Genomic DNA, 23,334 nt, shown 5'->3' with positions numbered 1-23,334 from the left:
GAGTCTGTGGAGCTTCCAGTTGAAAGGGGTTAATCTAGGCAAAGGCATAGAATGCACAAGAGGAGCCATGTCACACCACAATGACGCTAAGCTTGAACCAGTCAGTTTCCAGGGCTAATGTTTCTTCATTTGGTGTGCCTCTTTTAAAAGTGTGCAGCCATAAAGTGGATAATATATATAAAAGTAGGTTAAATGAGTTACTTTGAAAAGGTTAGATAAATGTACAAAATAGCAGAGTAGGGACAGCAGTAAGAGATAATACTGAAGCCATGCTTATAAATAAATTAACTGAGTTCAGGGTACTAGAGAACTTTCACCGTGTCAAATTCTTTGCAGCTATCACCCACTCCTGGAGGAGAAGCTTTTGGGAAAGTGCCAGCACATGGAAAGAAAATGGTTTGCTTTTATAGGATCAGTTCTGCCTCAAACTTGAATAGAAGCTGGAAGAGAAAACTGGTCATTTACATAAACATTTTTTTCTGCTCACAGAGTGAAAATGAGTCAGTGGGGAAAGACTAATTCACAATCTGGCCACTTCTTTAAACTGGCCTTCCAAAGTACACTGTAATCTTTGGAGCTGACTCCTTTTCTCCTCCTGGATCTCATTTTGTCTATTTTCAGTGTCCTCTTTAAAGGTTTCTAAGAAGTAAGGAATATAAGAAAAATATGCAGCCTTCAAGAATGCATGGCTCCTTTGCTCAAACATCCTTCTTGCCCTGATCATTATACCTGTTTCATTTAATGCTGGGATAAGGGACAATTGTATTAGAGCACTATAGCAGGAACAGAAAGCTTGCTGGAAGATGTACCCTTTTTGTGAAGGCATGTTTCCAATTATTTCGAACAAATTTTTGAATTCTTTATATACCATTCAACTTGCTTATCTAGAGTGATCTAGAATGTTGTTTCTATTATCCACATATGGCTATTATAATGATCTCAATAAAGCATTATCTCTGCAACATGGAAACCATTTCCTTCCCTCACTCTTTTAATCTCCACTCCGTTCATCACCATTGTCCAGCAGAATGAAGCAGTGGTCATCTAAGGGAGCACCCACACTGGCAGCTGAAGTCACTCCCTGCCTGCTGCCAGTTACACCTAGCTGTCCACACTAGCGTAAAACAAAATCTAAAACCTCCTAGCTCTGCTTTTACTATAAGGTTTTTTCAGTCTAGCTCAAAGCAATGACACCTTTTGAAGTTCTAACCTTAACTTTATAAAATTCTGGGTCTTCTGCGAGGTTTTCTAATTGGCTGTCTATTTAAAACACGTATTCTTTTGTGTATAGAACATAACCCTGAAACTTGATTGGTAATATCTTCTACCCTTGCCTTTCCCATGTGAGGAAAACTCCCACCCCTTGACTAGCATTCCACTATCATTTTTAAAGACAATGAAGAGACGAAAGAACAGTAACAGTGAAAACGTAAGACTCCAAAGAGTTAAACGAGTTGGATTTAAATATCTTTTTCCTTATTGTGCTTCATTATATAGAGGAGCTTTGTTACACTTTCTGCTCAAATAAATTCCCGGAGTAATTACCTGCACACACCGCTTGTCATCCCTTTACAAACTACAAGTTTCTTGTTGAATGAAATATTTAACAAAATGTAAAGAAAGAGTGATTAAATTACTACTTGAATATCTGAAATTCAAACTTACATAAACATTTAAAGAACAGTGTTGTGTAGATCTTTTAGCCATTGAAAATGCTCTGTGGAAAAAAAGAAAAGTGTAAAACTTCGATTTTATGCTAGTTTCATAAAACAGTTTTGTTCCCCCTGACAACAGAGTTTTGCTAGAATCTTCAGTGTGGTTGGCTGCATTTTAAAATCCAGGAAATTGTATCTCAGAATCTCTCCTCCCCTCTCTCTCTCTCTCTCTCTCCCAGGCGTTTCCGCAGGCAGGACGTCAGACATGGCAATGCCGCCCAGCAGTGCTTCGGACAGCAGTTTGTCGGTAATCCTTAGAAAAATCGCTTGTTCGCCTTTACCCAACGTACGCTGAGGGGAAACTGCACATTTCTTTAAATGAGTCACTTTCCTGAAACACTGTCCCTGGATGTATCTGTTTTTCTCACAGATACTTAAAATCAGGTGTATGGTATTTTACAGAACTAGCAAAACTGGCTCCAGATACCATTGCTAATACAGTCTGATATTAGAGATCAAGGCTGAGGAACCTTAGGACGAGAAAGCAGCAGAGCGCTGGTTGATGGCAGTGGCTGTCCTGAACCTCCCTCTGTGGGGCAGGCTGGCCTTAAATTCAGGGTTCTGCCAGTCTCTGCCTCATGAGTTCTGGGATTAAAGGTGTGTGCCGCCGCCACCACCACCTGGTTTGAATTTATTCTTACTATGTATGACGTAGCATATGTCATTTTTAGAACAGATGAAAACTGTTTCTTCTTCTGCTACAGCAGAGTAACTTTAGAACAGATTATTAACTGGCCTCATATTTGTGCAACAACAAGAAAACTAAACAAAACAGGAAATGATATTTTGAGCCATTGTATGATACCCAAGCTGGGTTCACTGAGAAGCAACAGGATGATGGGTGCCACCATTTGGAGCCAATGGTGGTTATGCCATTTTTAGAACTTGCAGCCCAGATATTTGTTCATTTGTTTTGATGTTTGGATCCAAGCAGACTTGAGATTCAATGCAGTTATTCTAGCTTCTGAGAGTATCAGGAACAGAAAGCATGGTCTTATTAGTCTTAGGAAGTTTAGAGGTCAGTTTTGAAAGTGAGGGCAAAAATTCTGGGCAATCAAATGATACCCTTGTTTGAACATCTGCTGCTCATGCCTTCTCCTGCCTTATCAGAGAACATTGCCACTGATTTCCGTGAGTTTCTCTTTGATGGACTTTATCACTGCCCCCTATTTTAGAACTAAGTTCCCAGATGCCACCTTCTAGCCCACTTCATCATCTACTTTCCTTTTTAATCTCCAAATTCTCATATGGCATTCTTAATAATGGCTTTAAATGACTGGGTAGAAATCAGCACCCAGAAGAGTTACTTACATTACTCTGGCACCAGAACACAGTTTAAGAAATTAGTAATAAAATTCCAATCTTTTTTTTTTATAATTTTATTTTTCTCATTAGTTACATTTTGTTAATTCTGAATCCCAGCTGTATCCCTCATTCCCTCCCCAATCCCACCCTCCCTCCCTCATCTCCTCCCTGTCCCTTTCCAAGTCCACTGATAGGGGAGGACCTCCTCCCCTTTCATATGACTCCCTTTTGTCAGGTATTTTCAGGACTGGCTGCAAAGTCCTCCTCTGTGGCCTAACAGTACTGCTCCTCCCTTGGAGGGTTGGGAGGTCAAAGAGCCAGTCACTGAGTTCCTGTTAGAAATAGTCCTTGTTCCCCTTACTATGGGAAACCAATTGATTACCGAGCTATCACGGGTCACATCCGAGCAGAGGTTCTAGGTTTTATCCTCTCATGGACTTTGGTTGAGTGTCCATCTCAGAAAAGACCCTGTGTCCAGATACGTTTGGTCCTTGTGGAGCTCCTATCCTTTCCACATCAAACTCCCCTTCTTTCATGTGATTCCCTGCACTCTGCCGAAGGTTTGGTTATGAGTCTTAGTATCTACTTTGGAGCACTGTTAGGTAGAGCTCCAACCACTGAGAGCTAAAATTCCAATCTTAAGGCTGATGTTATTACCTTTTTGTTGCAGGAGACGCGTTGGACAGGACTGAAGAGAGGCTGGTTTATGGCATAGAAAGCAACAGTACTTTGCTGGAATGCACCCCACGGTCGCTACAAGCAAAAGTCGTCTGGTTTGTACAGAAGGGACGTGACCTAAGAAAAGAAGAGGTAACTCATAGCTATGCATTCACCTTTCGTGTCTTACCTAGAGTGAGAAGCAGAAAACAGGTGATCTGGGTGTTTAAAATGAAACCATGTTGACTTAACTACATCTTACTATTTCTAGAATATAAAACACCTAAACATGGTGGTGTAAGTTTGAAATTGTGACACTGGAGAGGGGCAGGCAACTTAATCTTGGAGGATAGGATCCAGCCAGCCAATCTTTCCAGTCTCCAGACTAGTGAAAGTACCCATCTAAAAAACACATCATGGAGGGTTGCTAAGACACTAAGGTTGTATTCCAACTTATATATGCGCTCTTGCTCATGTGCATAAACAAACGTAAAAACACATATTTCAACACACATACAAACCTAATATTTTTAAATCAATTTTCTTTTTTAAGTGTTATTTATGTGTGTATAAAATTTTGTAATGTTCATAAATGTAGATTTCTAAACATATGGTTTACATTTCAAATAGATTATTTTACATATATATATATATATATGGATTGATATTTTAAATTATGGACATCAACATTTGATGTATTTCTTCCTAAAAGTACCTACAGCTTTATGATATATGGCATGGCAACATCTTTATTTATTTATTCATCTATTTATTTATTTATATTTTTTTATTTTTAAACAATTTTATACATTCATTTGTATCCCATCTGTAGCCCTCTCTCTCTTATCCTCCCAATCCTCCCCTCCCTCCCTCATCTCCTCCCTGCCCCCTTCCGAGTCTACTGAGAGGGGGTGTCCTCCTCTCCTTCCATCTGGCCCTAGCTTATCAGGTATCTTCAGGATGGTTGCAATGTCCTTATCTGTGGCCTAGCAAGGCTGCTCCTCCCACAGGGGGGAGGGGAAGCTCATGAGTTCATGTCAGAAACAATTGCACAGCAATATCTTAAACTATATACACCAAGATAGCATTCCTGAACAATAGCAAACTTATGCACATATAAGAATAATAGTGATGTCAATGTCCATAAAATTTTAAATCAAATATGAGACACTGACATAGGGTTCTAAGCCACTGGAACAAAGGCAAGCCTCACCATTCTCCCCATTTTGAGTAGTTTTGGATATTATGCTTCTGAGGTCACGTAAGAATTAGAAGCAATGACTTTGCTGCTTTGAAAGACAGGGGAAGAGGCAGCATTTGAAGCATACCTGGAATGGTGTAGAGGACATTACAAGAATGGGGACGTGACAAGAGAAAGTCGGTTAGTTGGTTGTGTCCAGGGCATAGGGTCCTTAGGAAGGGAGAGCGCTCATGCTCAAGGAGGATCTCAACTCTATTTTTCCAAGTGGAATTTTAAATTAGCTACGAGAATGTTCACATCAGTGGGAAGATCTTGATGAATACAGTACAGATGGCCTTTGCTAAAAAAGACATTTTCAAGTTGAGTGAGTAATGGGATTCCTACAGCCCTGTCTTGTGCACAGAGGAGAGCTATAAGCGCATGACTCGTAGATGATCAATAGAAATGACGGCTTTGTTTATTTATTTACTTATTTACCTATTCATTTATTTGTTTGTTTTTATTTTTACTGGAGATTAAATCTGTCCCTCAAGTCAAAATTACCAATCCCCCCCCTCCACACACACACACACACACGCAAATTATTTCTTTTTAGTCTTTTGTGAAACTAAAAATGTTAGAGGAGATAAAATTTATAAATTCTGTGTTCCCTCAGTATTATTCATTAGATAAGACTTGTACATGTTCAAGCCAGTCGGAGTCCCAGCACTGAACGGGGACATGGACACAGACACACTCCTAATCAAGAAGCTGTTTGAGAATTACTGACAGAGGAAAACAGACGAAAACTCAGTTTCCTCTGATGACGTATCATGGGTATATCAAGCACACCCCAGGAAGGCCCCATGTCCAGGGGTGCTTGGCCAACACAAACCCAAACCCAGGTTTATTTTTTTGTTTTCTGTTTTTGTTTTTGTGGGCTTTTTGTTTCAGTTTTTATTTTTCTTTGTTTTCATATAGTATTTCTCTATGTAGCCCTAGCTGTCCTTGAATTTTCTCTGTAAACCAGCCTGGCCTAGATATCAGAGATTCATCTGCCTCTGCCTCCATAGCACTAGGATTAAAGACATGAGCCATCATGTCCGGCATTGTTTTGCCAGTTTTCTTAACTGTAGTTTTTTTTATTTGTGTGTGTGTGGTTTCTTTCTTTTTGAGAGAGAGAGAGAGAGCGGGAATATTGTTGGGTGGGTAGGGAGGTAGGGAGGACTGGGGTGAGTTGAAAAACATAATCAAAATATATTGTATGATTAAAAAGTTAAAAACAAAAAAATAATTAAGAAGAGCTTCAACATGCTAAGGCTTAGGGATAATATGGATATTTATCAGGAAAGAAAAACTCTTCTAAATTTTTATGGCACCGTAACAGTATATACATATGGAAAGCTAATGCAGCATTCCACACTGAATTAAAGTGTTTATTTATTGCCAGTCTATTTCCACTTCTCAAATGTGAGATAAAATGGCTTTTTAAATTCCACCATAATACTTGGCAGAAGGGACCTGGGAATACTCCACGGTTCGTTCAGTCAAAGGGCTTCGGAAGACAGAAGTAATTCTTTCATCAATAGATTTCTTCACTCAGTGAGCTCTGTTTCTCATTTGGAACTCACTGTAATCTGCCTCATTTGGAAGTCATTCCAACATGGCGCGTCCATCAGTGCTCAACTCTGAGCTTCGTTCCCATCTTGCTGATTTTGCCTACCTTCTTTCCAACTGCATTCCAATTTTCCTAACTGATATATGGAATTCTGAATTTACTCACTGTATGAAAATCATGGGACAGTCAGATAATTAATGGTTTCCATAGATATAGCAATATATACATTTAATTATTCACAAGCTAAACCAAAACAAAACTTCACCAGAGGCCAAATGTATAAATTCTGTACTGAAAGCAGAATGGTTTAGAAAGTAAGTCCTCAGTTTCATTTAACTAACATTTTGCATTCATTATCATTTCTATATCTCATTTACTTTGAGACATAGTAATCATATTGCCAAATGTAGACCATAATGAAGGATGTTTAATTTTGCTTAGTCAAATTCTGAGCTCCTATGAGGATGCTGTGCATAGTATTCCTGGCAATAACAATCAAAATTTATTCCTCACTTCATAAACTGGAAGAAGTCACTAACTTGGCAGCCAAGGGTACAAACCCTTTCCTTCTACTCAACTGAAATCTCTGATTCTAACAATCATGCCTTTTCAAGTGTCTATAGATACTTGTTATTCTGAATCTTGCAGTAATATTTATAAATGATTATTAATATGGCTAAAATATTTGATCATATTATTTTTTAGTAGTATGCTCCTGAATTGCCATACAGCATCTAAAATCTCATTTGTCTGCCTTCTAAATTCTGGATACCAGCCTTTTTTGCAAACATGCATCTTATAGTTTCTTTGCCATGTGGAAATAATGTAGACATATTTTATTAGATCTTTAAATATTAAAGCCTGCTTTTCTAAGTACTTATTACAGGACATTTTCTATAGTTAACTATGTTTTTTAATAGTTACTGTAAGCATATTAAATATTCAATGAATAAGTTAAATACATTGATTGCGAGATGTAACATTGTGATTTCCTAAGGAAAAGAGCCCTAGAGTGCTTTTGATAAAAGTTAATCCTTATTGCAAACCTACTACACAGAGGACTGTGCTAGGTGCCTTTTTTGTCATTGCTAGATTTCTCAACTCAACAGTGGACATGATTATTCAATGCTTACACATACAGAAACTGAGGTTGAATGAACTACAGCTGATGCACAGCCAGTGGCATACCCAATGTTTAAACTCAAGAAGTCCTGACCCAATGTTAGTTTATAGTCTTCGTTGTCTGAGTATTGAGAACTGTATAGTCTACAACAACCATTCTCAAACATAGTTTATAATCAAAGTAATTGAAACCCAGAATGTGTAATAACTCACACCTAATAAAATAAACTCAGGACCAGAGCTTGTTCGACTAAATGTTCTTCTGCAAAATGACACAACCTTCTGAAATCAGAATATAAATACAGTTTCGGATGCTTGGGGATGAAGAGCAAGTGGAAAACGTCTCATAGCTGGAGTTCAGACATTTGGCATCTGCCAGCGTAATCCCTACGAACACTTGAGTGGGCTGCTTCAGCTTCGCTGACAAAGCCATTATTCTTCATGTTTAAGTACCTAAGAGCCTTGCCATCGTTTAACCTTTCTCCACTCTAAGCTCTGGTATCAGGAAACATTGTTATATAGTATATGCAGCAGTGGGTTTTCATTCTCTGTGTGACTTCCAAGTCTTCTACTCTTTGTCTTTTGGTTAAAGAGGGCTCCCACATTGCCATAAGTTGCTGTATCTTCTGAACTTGTGTGCTTTTCACCATCCTAAGCATTTTATGTCTGTTAATACTTTTATCCCCTACAGTAGTTTGGTGATGGACCCTTTTAGGTAAAGAAAGTGAATCACAGAGAAAGTGGGCTGCTTCTGTGAAAGCACATGGGCTGTGAAGTTACTGTGTTTTGAGGACACTCAGGTATCAGTTTAGGAAGGAGTGGGACAGAGAATGGGGCTACCTCCCTTTATATAGCTTACCCTGGACAGTGGATAATTAAGAACTGAGGGAGCTAAAGCTCTGAACAAAGGAAAACCACATTTGGGAGAAAAATAAGATGACCAAGTCCAAATGAAATAGAAAAGAAGTAATGATTATAGTTATCATTCATTCAGTGCTTGCTGTTTGCTCTGCACTGTTCTGAGAGTTTTAGACATAGTTACCTACATCAAACTTGCAATATTTCTCTGAAAAAGTAAGTGCTATTATATACAATGTGGAGACGAAATTAAGTTGTCAGTATTTTTAGACTAGATTAGCTTAAGTAATTAGAGACAGAAGGGTCAGACAGGGGCATAATAGAACCTATGAGGAGAAAGTGGGTAAGATATGGTAATCAGGAACATCCTTTGCAAAATGCAAAAAAACAAAACACATACACAGTTTCTAACAGGAACGGTGCAGTGCGATAGCCACGGAAGAGGCCATCAGGCAATAAGGTTATGGGCACAGTCAGTGCAGTGGTCTGTACCAAAATCTAAGATGTGTGTGAGAGAGAGGAACAGGGAGGCAGGGTAACCATGAGTTTTAGTTTCTTTCTTTTGAAATATGGGACTTGGGTCTGTTTAAAGTTGAAAGGAAGTAGCCAGAGGGGGTGCATAGCTAATTGGTGAAGCACGATAAAGAACATGTGTGAGAGAATCTGATCAGAGAAAGGTGACAGGTTGGATTCTAAAAGAAGCAAAGATTGGGCTGGAGAGAGGCTCCTCCATTAAAGGCTAGGCTCAGCAACAAGAGGACAGAAAACAAAATGTCTCTTCCTCTGGGTAGTGGGGAAAGCAATCAGTGATTTGAGTTGATAGTGTGATTTCATCCACAGATGAGGGATAGATGGTCTAATGGTCTGTTGTCATTAGTTAAATTTGGTGAGCACATACATTTTTGCATGCCATTTTCATTAAAGATAATAGAAAAAACTTTACCCAAAGAGGATGTAAATTGCTATTTTTCTTAGGGTTGCAAAAAGAAAAATGCTTTTATAAGGAAATCTAAATCACCAGTACTCTCTCATTTACGAATTCCTGATTTATATGATTTTACACACCTGGGTGATAAGGCCCCCAAATAATTGCAATTCTCAGTCCTAACATCATTAGGGGGAAAGTATTTCTTGTTAAAATATTTAGCTGTACAATTAAAGTATTTCTTTCTTTGAAATGCAAACATTATATTCTAAAAATCAGTAAATGGGAGATATTTTAACATGCATTAATAGCTAAGATTTATATGCGTATTAATTCAATAGTGATGACAGAGACCATGATCACAAGGAACAAAGTATTTGCTATAGTCCTTTAAGGAAAAGTGTTCTGACCCTAGATTTAAAGGCTTGATGAAAAGTCTTATATACTGGAATATTACCATTTAGTACCATTGTGAAAGTCACCCCTGTGTTTTGAAGAAAACAACCTCTTAGGAAAAAAACAAAACAAACAAACAAACAAACAAAAAAAAAACCCCTGCTTTTCACTATGCTGTGAGCACTAAAATGTCACCACAATGAATTCTCACTAATAGTGAAGCAATAGCCTGAAGAACTTCTTCAAAGTATAATCTTCTGGACTTTGGTCTTTAGTCATACAATATCCTTATCATATGGCAAGAAGATTGTGTTTTAGTCATGAATTGAATCAGTGTCATAAATTTCCTGTGGGGAAATTAGGGAGCCACCTGAAGATGTAATATATAAGCTCATTCTCTTTCCAGTATGGTGCACAGCAGAAAAACGAGCACATGCTCCACAAGATCAATGCAACACTTCATACAATCTCTCCTTTGGTGAACACAAAGAAATCATATTCTCCTACAGTGGGGGATTTTCAACTTAAAGGGAAATGCATGTTAGTATGTTTAAAAAATGATCTGACTTCAGTGTAGCATATTGTGAGCATTTCCAGCCTTTAGACATGTGCAAATATGCCCATTTACTATGAAAATTTCAAGAGAATGCACAAAATGACATCAGCCCCAAATCTTAGATTGCAACTTATTCCTAGTTTTTCTTAAATATCATCATCAAAGTTATAATTTCTTTAAGTCTACATTTAGTCCTCCCACTAAGCCATACAACTTCATCAAAGTCACTTAAATCCTACTGGAAAATGGAATAGTCATGCATAACCCAGCGACCAGCCTCTCCTTCCACCTACCATAGGAGTTCCCTGCTTCTGCATTAACTGTATACATTAAGGCCCTTAGAGATGGCTGCTCCTGTGAAAACATGGATACAAGCTGCACCTTTGATATTAGAGCTGTATCATCGGAAGTAAAACAGTTACAGAGTAAGATGCCATTTTTTTTATCTACTATCTTGTTTGCTACATAACTCATTCCTCTGGCCTTCATCAATACTAACCCAGGTCAAGAAATGTAAGGGATTGGGGGCTGGAGAAATGGCTCAGTGGTTAAGAGCACTGTCTGTTCTTCCAAAGGTGCTGAGTTCAATTGCCAGCAACCACATGGTGGCTCACAACCATCTATAATGAGATCTGGTACTCTCTTCTGATGTGCTGGCACACAATGAAGGCAGAAAAATGTATAAATAAATAAATAAATAGATCTAAAATAAATGTAAGGGATCAAAGACAGCTATGTCTGTCTGTCCTCTTTACACATATCACAGAAAAGCATGGGGTATGCTTCCACCCCGTGTTTGTTTTTTCGTGTTTTCACAACACAAAGGGTGTGAAGTATTGCCTCATTTGAAACATCTGTTCAGTAAATTTGATGTTTCTCTTTTAGCCCATTAAAGTGTTCATTTCTTTTAAAAAATAATGATGTTTTACAGTCAGTAAACATTCAGACCTTCAGATTCAGTGGAAAAGAAAACTACATAATATCAAATGTCCCAACTGCTTTTTGGTTCCCAGACAGTCATTTAGCTTGCTCACTTTGATGAAAAGCTAAAGACCACACAGTCCCTGTACCATGAATGGAGGTTAGAGTCTCTTTAAAATATCAATGAACCTAGAACGTTGTTGGATATATCTCTTCCCCTAATTTTCCAAGATAAGACTGAGATTCTTTGGACATGAACTATATCTTCTTGTTTTAGAAGCAGGTGCATATGGGTATTTTCTCCCTCTGACATCAGTATTTTCAGGCTTTTGATAAAAGCAACAAACATGCCCACATAGCAAGCCCTCTGAAGACAGATGGGAATAGCGAAGTGTTCCGAGAGTATCTTCATTTTCTGACTGCTTCTGTTCCGGGACATGGCTCACATTGTCTAGAAAATCAAACCCATGTGGAGATAAGCCAGCAGAGAGCTGTGCGCGTGAGCACGTGTTTTGATCTAGATAGAACAGCTTCTGTTGAACTGCCTTTGGCTATCTCCTTCGTCTGCACTGAGATAATTGCCTAAAAGAAATCATGTATTTACTGCTGCTTTCTGCCATGTCTCTCATTTCATGAGATGTAGGGGAAATACCCACAGGACTCAGTTCCAGGAAAGAGGCACATCCCACAGGGGTAATTTTAAAAGTATGTTTTAGAGATATTTTAAACCTTAGACTTGTTCATCGTTCCTTGTTCCTTTGGCCATTAGTAATGCTAGGGTTAAGCTGCACTTTTAGGACAGTTGTATGGTCCCTTATGGAGAGCATTTCTGTATTTGAACTTTCACTTCTCTCCTCTTGCTTTTCTTCCATTCTGATATTCTTGTCTCTGCGCAGTTTTGATCAGACTTTCTAAATGCCCGAGAAGCTATGATTATGTATGCCGGGGTCTCAGAAACCAGTTTAGTCCATTTGTTTGCAAAAGCAAATTACTAATTACAAAGAGAAAACCCTAGAGTTTCTATTCTTTGTCTCTCTTGTTCTCATTCTTGTTTTTTACGTCAGTGAGATACTTTAGTTAATCCTGATTAACTATTGACAAATGGCATGATTTGCCTTCAAAATTTGTTTGTTTGGTTTCACAGTTCCTGGACTACTTTTCATCACCCTCCTGCCTTCTTTCCAGTGTGCCCACTGAAATAACTGAAATCAATCCGATTCTGAATTTGCATAATAAATAGCTATATAATATCGTAGATTTGAATAAGCTGTAAATTGTTGCATGTGTCTTTTTATTTCCTTTCAAACTCTACCCCACAGTTTTCAGTATCCTTGATACAAGATAATCCTCTTTTATTCTGGTAGAGCATGAATATACTGCAAATACAGACCCATTGTAATATCTATTGATTTACTAACAGTCATTCCTACAGATAACTCTGATAGGACCAAGTGTGAGTTTGTCAGCATTGTTCCTTTCTGTGACTATTGCTAGTGGAAATGCACGAGTGCACATGTGTGCATGTGTGTGCATGCGTGCTTGTGAGTATGTGCCTTTGTGTGTGGGCGTTCATGCATGTGCATGGGTGTGTCTGTGTGTACACTGTGTGGTAGTATGGTGTGTATGTGTGAATGAGATGTCAGTTGTCTCCTTCTACCTTGGGTTGCAATGACCAAACTAAGGCCATCAGTCTTTCCTGGCAAGAATTTCATTTCTCTTGAGCCATTTTGCCTGTCCTGGTTATTTTAAATATGTTGGCCACTTAAATTTGAATTCTTATTCATGATGGTCTTCAGTGTTTTCTTCTGTTAGGAAAACTTCCCCTTTTGACATCTGTTCCCTGTATAGTGCTGGACTTCCCCAAGCAGACAATATGCAGTTCACTCTCTAGCTGGCAATCATCTCTGTCATACACTAGGTTGCATTATGACATAATTTCGTGAAAGCAAAATTTACTTTTATCTTGTCAGACGTATTTTTTTCCATAAGTCAACCACTGTTTATGTCAAACACGGGTCAGATAAATAAAATAATAGGCTGTTAGTCTTTATTTTTGACAAAATTGAATTTGGTATTTTGTTAAGATGTAGTCTGCATTAAATCAATTCAAGACCTATGTCTGTCACTTTCCAGTACAAAGCACGCATTCATGTAGCTAGTGCACATGGGAACCACCGCTTCCCCCTGACCAGCGCTCAGATGGGCACAGTTCCTGGTGCAATTACATTTTTATTTGATGTTATGATACATCCTGAGTCAATCTTTATAGTGAAGAATATTAAAACCATTTTTAGTAAGAAATTCTGTGTTTATATAGTTTGCTCAGAAGACTACTGGGTAGAATGTTTTGTTATGGACCATCTTCTTGACCACAGAAATCTGGACTGCAGACATAGAAAAATCACAGCTGTGTGAAAACATCCTGTAATCAGGGTTTGATGTTGGAGGTACCCAAGTTAACTAAAGTGGAAGGATTAAATCATGGAAGAAATGCAAATACAAATTTCTAAGTCAAGTTTGTTTTTAGTTAGCCATCACCCACAGAAGACACAGCCAACTTTTAAGGCCATCAAACTTACATAATGGATACAGGGAGTAAAAATGCCACTTATTCCTGAGGATAAAATATGAATTTACTGAAACCAGACAGGGCAAACAAAATGGTGAGAATAGACTCTTTTCTGTTGAGCAAATGACTGATCTAGGACCATTCCCATGGTAACTGTCATGGTAACTGGTCATGACAAGATCTGGATTCCACATGTCTATAATGTAGTTCTCAAGCTTGAATGGCTGGTTATGAAAGAAATACTGCCTTATAATATTATACATCAAAAATTAAGCAAAATATACCCCTAATTACAGTGAACATAGGTTTAGATTTCACTTTGTTTATTTTCAATAGATAAATGAATATATGCTAGACAATGCGCTGCACATTTTTTACTTCCTCATATGTCATTCTCACGGGAGACAGGAGGGAAACAGCTGATGGTGCTCACTGCAGGTGTTTGTAGGCACATGTTTGTGTTTTTTTTTTTTTTTCCAATGAAGGCAATGTCCTATACCTTCATTACACATATGTATAACAGTTGTCTTTCCTGAGTCACTGACTGCTCCCAGAATCATGTTGTCTTCCTTACTGTTCAAATCACTATTAGGTAGGTCGTGCAAATGTGAATCTTGGATCCACATTTCCTTGGGTGTTTGCACACAGAGAGCGATTTGATATGCTTTTGCTTTCATGATATTAGAACCCTGTACTTGTTATGTAATGACACCTGAAAAATATAGTACCCACTTTTCTTCACTTTATTAAGGAGAAGAAAGTTGTATTCAAGAAGTTGACTTCAAGAAGATGTTATACATCTTGTGTGCTACAAACACCAGTGATGTTGAGTTGCACAAAGACATGAAAGCTTATGGACATTAAGGGAGATATTATGAAGAAAATGAAGTTCAAACCTAGGACAAAAGAATTAAATACACTGGCATACAATAGAAAAGGATTCACTAAAGAAAAGAAAGAATAAAACAGAATAGAAGATGGAAAAAAGGTTAGGAGGCCTCACCCCAAAGGAATCATCTTGTTGGCATATGAAATTTACAGTGAGTAAAGGCTCATGTTGCCAAGGATGTAGAGTTTGCTCGTGGGGCACACATACTGGGAAGATAGAATCCACTCCTCTGACTTCCACATGCATACCATGGCACACGTGCTGCACTTGCTTGTGCTTACACATGCACACACACAATAAATAAATAAATAAATAAATAAATATGTATATACATACATATATACACATACATACATACATAAGCTTGAAAAGAAAACAAGGTGATAGTACCAGGTATGGCAGTAGACATAATTATGGAAGGAAATAGTTGGTTCTTTTAATATTCTGGATGTCCCTATCACCTCCCTCAAAGATAAAGTGTCTGCTTAAACTATGACACATATTAAAGGGTTTATCAGATATTTAGAAGAATGGAAAAATGCATGCATTTGTATCCTGGTAGTTTTAACTCATATATGATCTCTTAATATTTGAATTAAACCTTATAATATGGTTGAAAAATTTACAAATCAAATATTTAAAAGCCTGCATACCCTTAAAATTAGTATTTAATATGATTATTTTTTCAGTGACATAGTTTTCTCCGTAAGATAATGTATGACAATAACTGTAGTGTGTTTGTGTGTGTGTATGTGTAACTTTTTGTCTATTCCTCTGCGTGTCATATAATAATTTAAAATCCCAACACTTAATCCAAGTGTTTCCAATGCCTTTTCTCCATTGCACTGCATAGGGATGCTGCTTGGGCTCATTTGACTGGGACATAGCACTGGTGTCCTGAACTCATGTTTGCTTCTCTCAGCATCTGGGAAACATTAACATTTTGAAAATGATTCACATTTTATGGTAAACACAAATACTAACTCTGTGCTTCATCTTCCATATAGGAAATATAGCTTGTAAGTTTGTTTTGGCTATTGGAATAGCAAACACAGTAACTTTCGTCACTGACCTCCACAAATGTCCCAGTTCCGCTGACCCTGCTGTGAGAAAGAACATGTCACGCTGGTCACATGAGCAACTCATGTCTACTCGCACAAGCGAAAGACATCTAAGTAAATCCACAGTTCAGGATCAGAGAAAAGCTCTAAAGAAAAGTGGATCAATACTAGTTTGTTAATGAAAGGGGGAAAGTCACCCCCCCAAAAAAAACCTCTATGATATATTGTAGAGAGGAGGTGAAGAGGTAAAATGATGGTAAAGAAGAGAGATGCTGTGATAAAGGACAAAGATGTATGCAAATCCCATCATTTGCCGGGATGAGATTAAAGAGACAGAAAATCCTACTCAGTGAAGAGGACAGAGCTTCCAAAACACTGTTAAGGATGATATGATAGAAGGGATGGAGAGATGGGAGATATGGGAAGTCTGACGTGAGACCAGATCAGAGAGATAAGTGTGGGGTCTAACCCTGAAACAAAAACAATGAGAGCAAAGCACATTTCACTGGGTCACCACTGAGGAAATGTTGATAAGGATTTGTGACCAGTTGTCTATGACGGTGGATGGATGGATGGATGGATAGATAGATAATGTGTAGTTGATAAATACATAGATAGATAGATAGATAATGTGTAGTTGATAAATACATAAATATAAATACTCATCAGGAGAGTATGCAAGTGCCAGAATGATAATATAATTATTAGAACTAGGAATGGTAGCAAATGGAGGGGGCAGTTTCAGTAGAAAAATGAGTGAATCGTAGCTATAAAATACTAATGTAAATCTTAGTATTATTTAAATTAATAAAAAGACAATGGAATGTCTATTTAAAATATATCCCATTTTAGGGAAACTGGCTGAAACAAAGAAAGGTCACAAGCACATAAAAATATTACTTTGAAAAACTAGGAAATCTGATAAAAAAAGAACTAAAAAGTGCATCTGGATAGGATAATAGCATCTGTAACACACAGCCACACACACACACACACACACAGCCACAGAGCGGTTAAGAGCACTGGCTGCTCTTCTAAAGGTCCTGAGTTCAATTCCTGGCAACCACACGGTGGCTCACTGTCATCTACAATGGGATCTGATACCCTCTTCTGGCGTGCAGATGTACATGAAGATAGAGCACTCATAAACATACATCAATCTTAAAAGATAAACAAAATTAACATGATATTAATTTCCTGTCTCAATGCTAATGAAAAAATAACTTAAAAAAGTCAATAGGCTGGGGCAGTGCGAAGAATATTCCTTTTGCTTTTCAAAATATTATTGGGCTGGAGAAATGGCTCAACCGTTAAAGGCTAGGCTCACAACCACAAATATAAAATACTATTATTTACAATTTATTCATTTAGTATCCCAGTTGTAGCTCCCTCCCTCATTTCCTTCTGGTTTCACACTCCCTCCCTCTTCCTCCCCTATCCTTCTTTCCCAGTCCACTGATAGAGGAAGTCTTCCTCCGTTACTGTCTTAAGATCATCCTGCGTGAGGTAACCCAGAAGCAGAGAGACATGCATGGCATATACCCACTTATAAGTGGACATTAGCCATATCATATAAGAATATCCTTGTCACTAGCCATCACTACAAGTCTGTTCATATGCAGAAAAGACACATTTGGCTAGAGGGCCTTCCAGTGCCTCATAGGACTCCTTGAGCTAGTGGCAGCTGCGTTATTCCTACCAGAGCCTAGTCCTGCCTAATGATGAGAATTAGGTATTGATTCTCTTTTGATATTGAGCCTCTTTTGTCCCAACTGTTCCATTTTGAAACCTCTAATTTGCTCTACATGACTGGAAAGACTTTCCAATTTAAAGCCTCATGACTTAAAATTTCCGTATGCTGGAAGGGTGGAATTTCTGATTAACGTACCAACACCATGTTGCTTTTCACTCTGGAGTATTCTACCATGTCACACTGATCAAGGTTGGGATGAAGTGAGCCTAGCAGCTCTGCCAGGACCTTCTACTGGGCTACAAATAATCATAACTATAGTGATTGTAGCCTCTGCAACTCATTTTTTTATCACTGAAGATGAAAACAGCGTTCAGTTTGGTTCTATCACAGGGAAGTCTTCCAGTTTAGCCCGAATTGCCAAATTCATAAAAATCATAGACATCACAGAGCACCTATGTCCCCTTACCTAGGAGCATCTGTCCATGTAAGGTAGGGAAGCGGTAACTATGGACAGCATGGTATAGAGTGTCCTTGACTTTGCCACTCCACACAACCTTCACAGCACTCTTTCAACTTACTAGTTTATTTCCACTTTTATGAAGAAAAGTAAGGCAGAATATAAGCATTAAAGGCCTTCAGTCGTGAGTTAGGTTTGAAGAGAGTTTTGCCTGCTATCAAATCATATATGCTCAGTAATTTGGTGACATTGTATGACCTACCCACTGAAAGCCTTCCTCTGGCTTTTTTTTCTGAATTATATGTATCTATTTATAGAAATGATAAACATAGTTAAGTATGCACAAAGCATAAAAAGGTGTTATTTGGTCATTAAGCATATCTTAAAACTTACCCTAAACTATAAGTTCCATAAGTTCCTTTGCAATGGAATTTGGATTTCATTTTTTGCTTTCAAGAGTTGTTAATAAACAGTCTTATAGGAATTTCACGATATTCACTGAATGATTTCTATGAGTGGTTTAAGAAGAAGAGACAGTCAATGAAAGAATCCTGCCATTTAAACAGAGCCCTGCAGAAACATTCGGTCATGACTATCTGAACCACAGAATCCCACGGAGAACCTGGGAAGTGTTTTTGACTGTGTCCCGCCAAGCAAACATGTTTTAAAAAATGAGGCAAATCTCTCCACTTTAATTAATGTCAACTGCTATGCTGATACTGAGATTCATTAGGGAGAAAGCTCTCTCCGTCGCATGAGCTTGGCTCTTTAATGTACTGGTGGGAAATGACCTCCACGTTGTTGATAAATGTAGCTTCGAGTTTAAATAAGTATAGGACTCATTCAATTACTCGGTGCATCTGCGAGCCGTCGTGATGTATGTTGTGATCATGAAGGGGGGGGGAGGAATGGAAGGGACACAGATTGATGTTTTCTGGACTGTGCAATACTCCTTCGCCACTCACTTACGTATTTCTTGTTTGTTTCCGGCGGTCCAGGTGAAGGCGGACGACAGAGTGGTGAAGATGGACTTGGGTTTACTCTTCCTCAGAGTGCGCAAGTCGGACGCTGGGACCTATTTTTGCCAGACGGTAGAGCATAGCTTTGTCCACACGGTGCGGAAGATCACCTTGGAGGTGGTGGAGGAGCAGAAAGTGGAGGGGATGTTCCACAGGGACCACGAGGAGGAGAGGCATCACAAGATGCCCTGCCCTCCCCTCAGCGGCCTGCCTCAGGGGACGAAACCCTGGTACAAGGAGTTCTTGCAGCTGATCGGCTACAGCAACTTCCAGAGAGTGGAAGAATACTGCGAGAAGGTGTGGTGCACGGAGAAGAAGAGGAAAAAGCTCAAGATGTCTCCCTCCAAGTGGAAGTACGCCAACCCGCAGGAGAAGAGGCTCCGCCCCAAGCCCGAGCACTTCCGCCTGCCCCGGCACACGCTGCTGTCCTGAGGACGCCCTCCGCCGGCCGCAGCGAGCGGAAACAGTTACAGGCCACGCCTTTCCGGTTCCTCCGGGCGCTTCCTGTGGGACCGAGAGGCGGGAAAGGTGTTCTAAGTTATTCTGCATCCTCACCCGACCGTGCAAACCCCTCACCGCGCTCGCTCGTGCTTAAAAAACGAGAGTTTTCGCTTAAAAGGCCCCACGTCGTATGCTTCAACACGCGACCGTGGCCGCGATTCTGAGTTTGCTTTTCAGGGAAATTGCTTCTCCATTGGGATAGGTGTTCTGATTATAACATTAAAGTAAACGTTACAGATTTTCATAATCGAGAGGAAAAAAAAAAAAGTAAAGCTAAATCAGCTCTGTCTTTCCGGAGTTTTCCTTGCAACCACGAGGTAAAGTGCACAGAATAGCAAACACTTTAGGATTCTCACGTTTTTTTATTTAAAGCCTTGAGTTTTAAGTAGTTGTGTTGTGGTTCCTATTAACTAACCATAAAATAAACCTGCGACCCACCCATCCTAAGGCTTGTTTCCTTCATGAAACACTCACTGAACTATGTTTAAAATATTTCTGTTTTATAAACAAGGCATATCCTTTAAGTTTCACTTCAGTGTGGAAGGAAGGAAGGTAACATCTCAGATATTTTTAAAAAGTGTCAAAGCATGACAGATTTCTAATCAGAAGGTCTGTGCTGCCCTCTTGTGGTAGAAGAAGGCATTGTCTCTCATAGTGCTGTTTCCATGATTGCCTTGCAAACGTTTGAAAATAAATTACGTGAGCAGAATCATCTAGTTTATTTTCAGAAGACTCAATTAAAAAAAGTAATGACTTTTCAACGCAGTGAAGATATTAACAGAATTCGAGCTTTAAAAGGTAGGCTTTCAAACCTTCCCTGAGACTAAAATAAAATAAAAACACTCTCGAAGTATGTTTTACCTGTAAAGAAATTATCAAAGCATTTTCTCTTAGAAACAAAGTCTTCCTGTTTTATATTTGCTGTTTGGATTCATTTTACTACTGACATCTTCAGAGAATCATTATCTTTGTCTTATAAATATTACCAAAATTTCTATTTTTCAGAATGTTTGTTTCTTGAAATCTTATCTCTTTATATTTTAAAGAGTTAGCAGCAACCTTTCTGAAATATAAGCTTTATGAGGATTTTCACTTAGATAAGAGTAAAGCAATTGGGGTGTATATAAGAACAATTATGAATAGTTATTCAAACTTAAATTTAAATATTTATGTCTGCTATCTCTGTATGCTATATAATTAAGAATATAGAGTGTTGAGAATTTCTAATGGCTTTCTTTTTCACTCTAAGATGAGTAAGTACATAAGTATTCCACAGAGGCTTTTAAAGTCCAGAATTCCTAAAACATCTAACAAATAAAAATAAACATTGACATCCTATGAATGTCCACATTTTATGGACCCCAGAATCCAGTGGAAATCATTGTGGTCCACCAAAAGGTAATTGCAAAAAAGGTAGTAGTCAAAAATTTTAGAATACTGAATTTTAGGAACACAAAGGGATGAAATGCAAACTGGGGAATTGAAACCACAAACACATCTCACTAGTTCCTAAGGAGAGTGTATGTCTGGAATATTCCAAGTGAACAGACAAATATATGTGAATTTTGCAATGACTCTTCCACTAAGCAAGTTAGAGATAAGGGGAGGATTTTCTCTTAGACCCGTGTCAAATAACAAAAGAAAGTAAAGCACGTATGCATATGTGCATTTTAATCTTAATACACTGATAGGAAGTTAAAGAGGAAAATAATCATTGTTGTGAGCTAGGTAGAACTCAAAAGACTTTTTTTTCAGTTTTATCACTGAATGCACATGAAGATTAAAATAGGACATTAATCAGAAAGTAAAATTAAAATAAAACAGGTCAAAAGCTATTCTGGAAAAATAAGTTCAATCCAAGAAGAGTTTTAAAAATATATTGATTTAATGAAATTTGATAAAATGTTGAGGGCTTGGGTCTTCTCCCTCTTCTGAGGGAGAACACCAAATTATATATAAATATGTATTTATATGTACATATATTCATGTATAATACATCCTCCTACATATCTGTTTATGATAGTAGCTTAGGAAAACCAGGGGAGAGAGAGAGAGAGTAGTTTCCAATGTACCTGGGTCCTCTTTCCTTCTGACCTCCCTTGCATGTAGACCTCCACGTAGGTAAGATACATCGTTAAGCCCTGTCAAAGTTCAAACCAACAAAATACAAGCCTAGTAACTGTTTTGAAAATCTGAAGCTTGCTACATAAATGTCACTAGTCTTTTGTTGGACCTGGGTTTAGAATCCAAATATACTTTCCTTTGAAACAAATTCCATAGAGAGAGGCAACGAGATGCCTGCCTGCCTTGAACTCGGAGGAGATATCTATAGGGCTCTGAAAAAAGAAACACCCAGACATGACCTTGGCAAACAAAATGTGTCCTCAAAACACACAGCTGACTCAAGAGCCTAACCTTCCATCCTTGCTCCAAAGAGGCCTTTCTGTATAGCCAGTCTCCTGCTTCTCCAGAGCTCATGCTATAATTTAAAACAAGTTTCTGTCTCCCTCAACATAATGTGTCCTACTTAGCCACAGATCCAGACACATTAGGAAGTCCACGCTTAAAAGAGATGTCATGACTTCAGAAGTCTTCCCATGTCTAGTGTTCTGCATTGCTATCTTTCTTCTTTTGCGCTAAATATTGACTGTTTCAGGGAGAAATTTTCAACATCAAGAAACACAAAAGAAAAACAGATAAATCCAGAGCTGGGGATGAAAAGTCTACATTGGTTTTGTAAGTTTCAATGCATACAATATGTGATTATCTATTCTATACTTTACCCTAAGTGTCTTCCTTTCCTTTCCACAATTGACAAGATTAGTAGGACACTTTTACTAACTATCTAGATATCTCTGTGGGATATAGGATTTTGTAAATCTTCTTAGTAATTATGAATATTTGTAAAATTTGTACAATATAACAAATCATTTTCGATGTTAGTCTTAAGCATGAGAGAAAGAGCAAACGCTGTCCTTAAAAATGGTGTCTCTAGCCTGTCAAACATGGAGAACTTAATGTTCTATAGATACTTTATATCCCAGGTAAAAGTCACACACTTGTGATGAAAAGGGGTCACTGGTTCCTTTTAAATGTATGATTCATTTTTCAGGCCAATAATTGCTTATTTGAATCAGAAATAATTGTAATATTCTTCACACACTCTCTTTTACTTGTAGCAGCATTGTTTTAACTGGTATTTTGTTATCTTATTGTCTTGGAAGAACAACTTTACATACTGGATTTTATTATACATAAATTGGCTTAGCTCTGAGCTAGAGAACAATTGGAGTGTCTTTGTCTCTGGTATCTTTTGTCTCTGGCAGAGTTTATAAAGCATGTGCCATATTGTTTCTTTCTACTGATATGAGCTCTGAACTCATTCTCACCTGGTTCTGAGCTACAGAGACAAGTGACTGTGTGTCTCCTTGACTATCATGTAGATCCAACCCCCTACATACACAAATTCTGTACTATTAAATGAAATTTCTATTTCGCTCAGCTTAGATGAAAAAGAAATAAATATTCTTCAAAACATTAAGTGAGAAGTATTTTCTCTTCTTTCTTCCCCTTCCCACCCTCCTCCCCTCACGTCTTTCCTACTTCCTTTCCTCCCCTTACTTTCTTACTCCTTTTCTCCCTCCCTTTCTTTCTTCCTTTTTCCTTCCTTCATTCTTCCCTTCCTTTCCTTCCGTCCTTACGTTCTTTTCCAGATAAGCACATTTTCTATACCCAACCTGACATGAGCTATGATGCCCAGCTGAAGGACTTTCTTTAACTTAGAGAAGAATTTAGTGTTCTTTCTGAGAAGTTGTTGGCAATTTTTCCAAGAAGAAAAGTATCATTAATCTCCTTTAATAACAGTGGAGTTTATTGAGGTCATGCTAGATTT

At 38.2% G+C, this 23,334-nt stretch overlaps 1 protein-coding gene across 1 annotated transcript in view; it reads left to right on the top strand.

Annotated features, from left to right (window-relative positions):
* Sema3e (semaphorin 3E) overlaps positions 1 to 22,983 on the top strand; it is a 247,529-nt gene extending 224,546 nt beyond the window's left edge. The window contains exons 15-17 of the mRNA XM_060374241.1: positions 1,895 to 1,962; positions 3,691 to 3,830; positions 18,921 to 22,983. Coding sequence (XP_060230224.1) covers positions 1,895 to 1,962; positions 3,691 to 3,830; positions 18,921 to 19,373 — 661 coding nt within the window. The 3' untranslated portion in view covers positions 19,374 to 22,983. The remainder of the gene's footprint in view (positions 1 to 1,894; positions 1,963 to 3,690; positions 3,831 to 18,920) is intronic.
* The last annotated feature ends 351 nt before the right edge of the window (positions 22,984 to 23,334 follow it).

This window comes from Meriones unguiculatus, chromosome 21 (genome assembly GCF_030254825.1).
Source record: "Meriones unguiculatus strain TT.TT164.6M chromosome 21, Bangor_MerUng_6.1, whole genome shotgun sequence".
Lineage (NCBI taxonomy): Eukaryota > Metazoa > Chordata > Mammalia > Rodentia > Muridae > Meriones > Meriones unguiculatus.
Note: the sequence above shows the minus strand (reverse complement) of the source record. Positions and strands in the feature narration are given on the sequence as shown.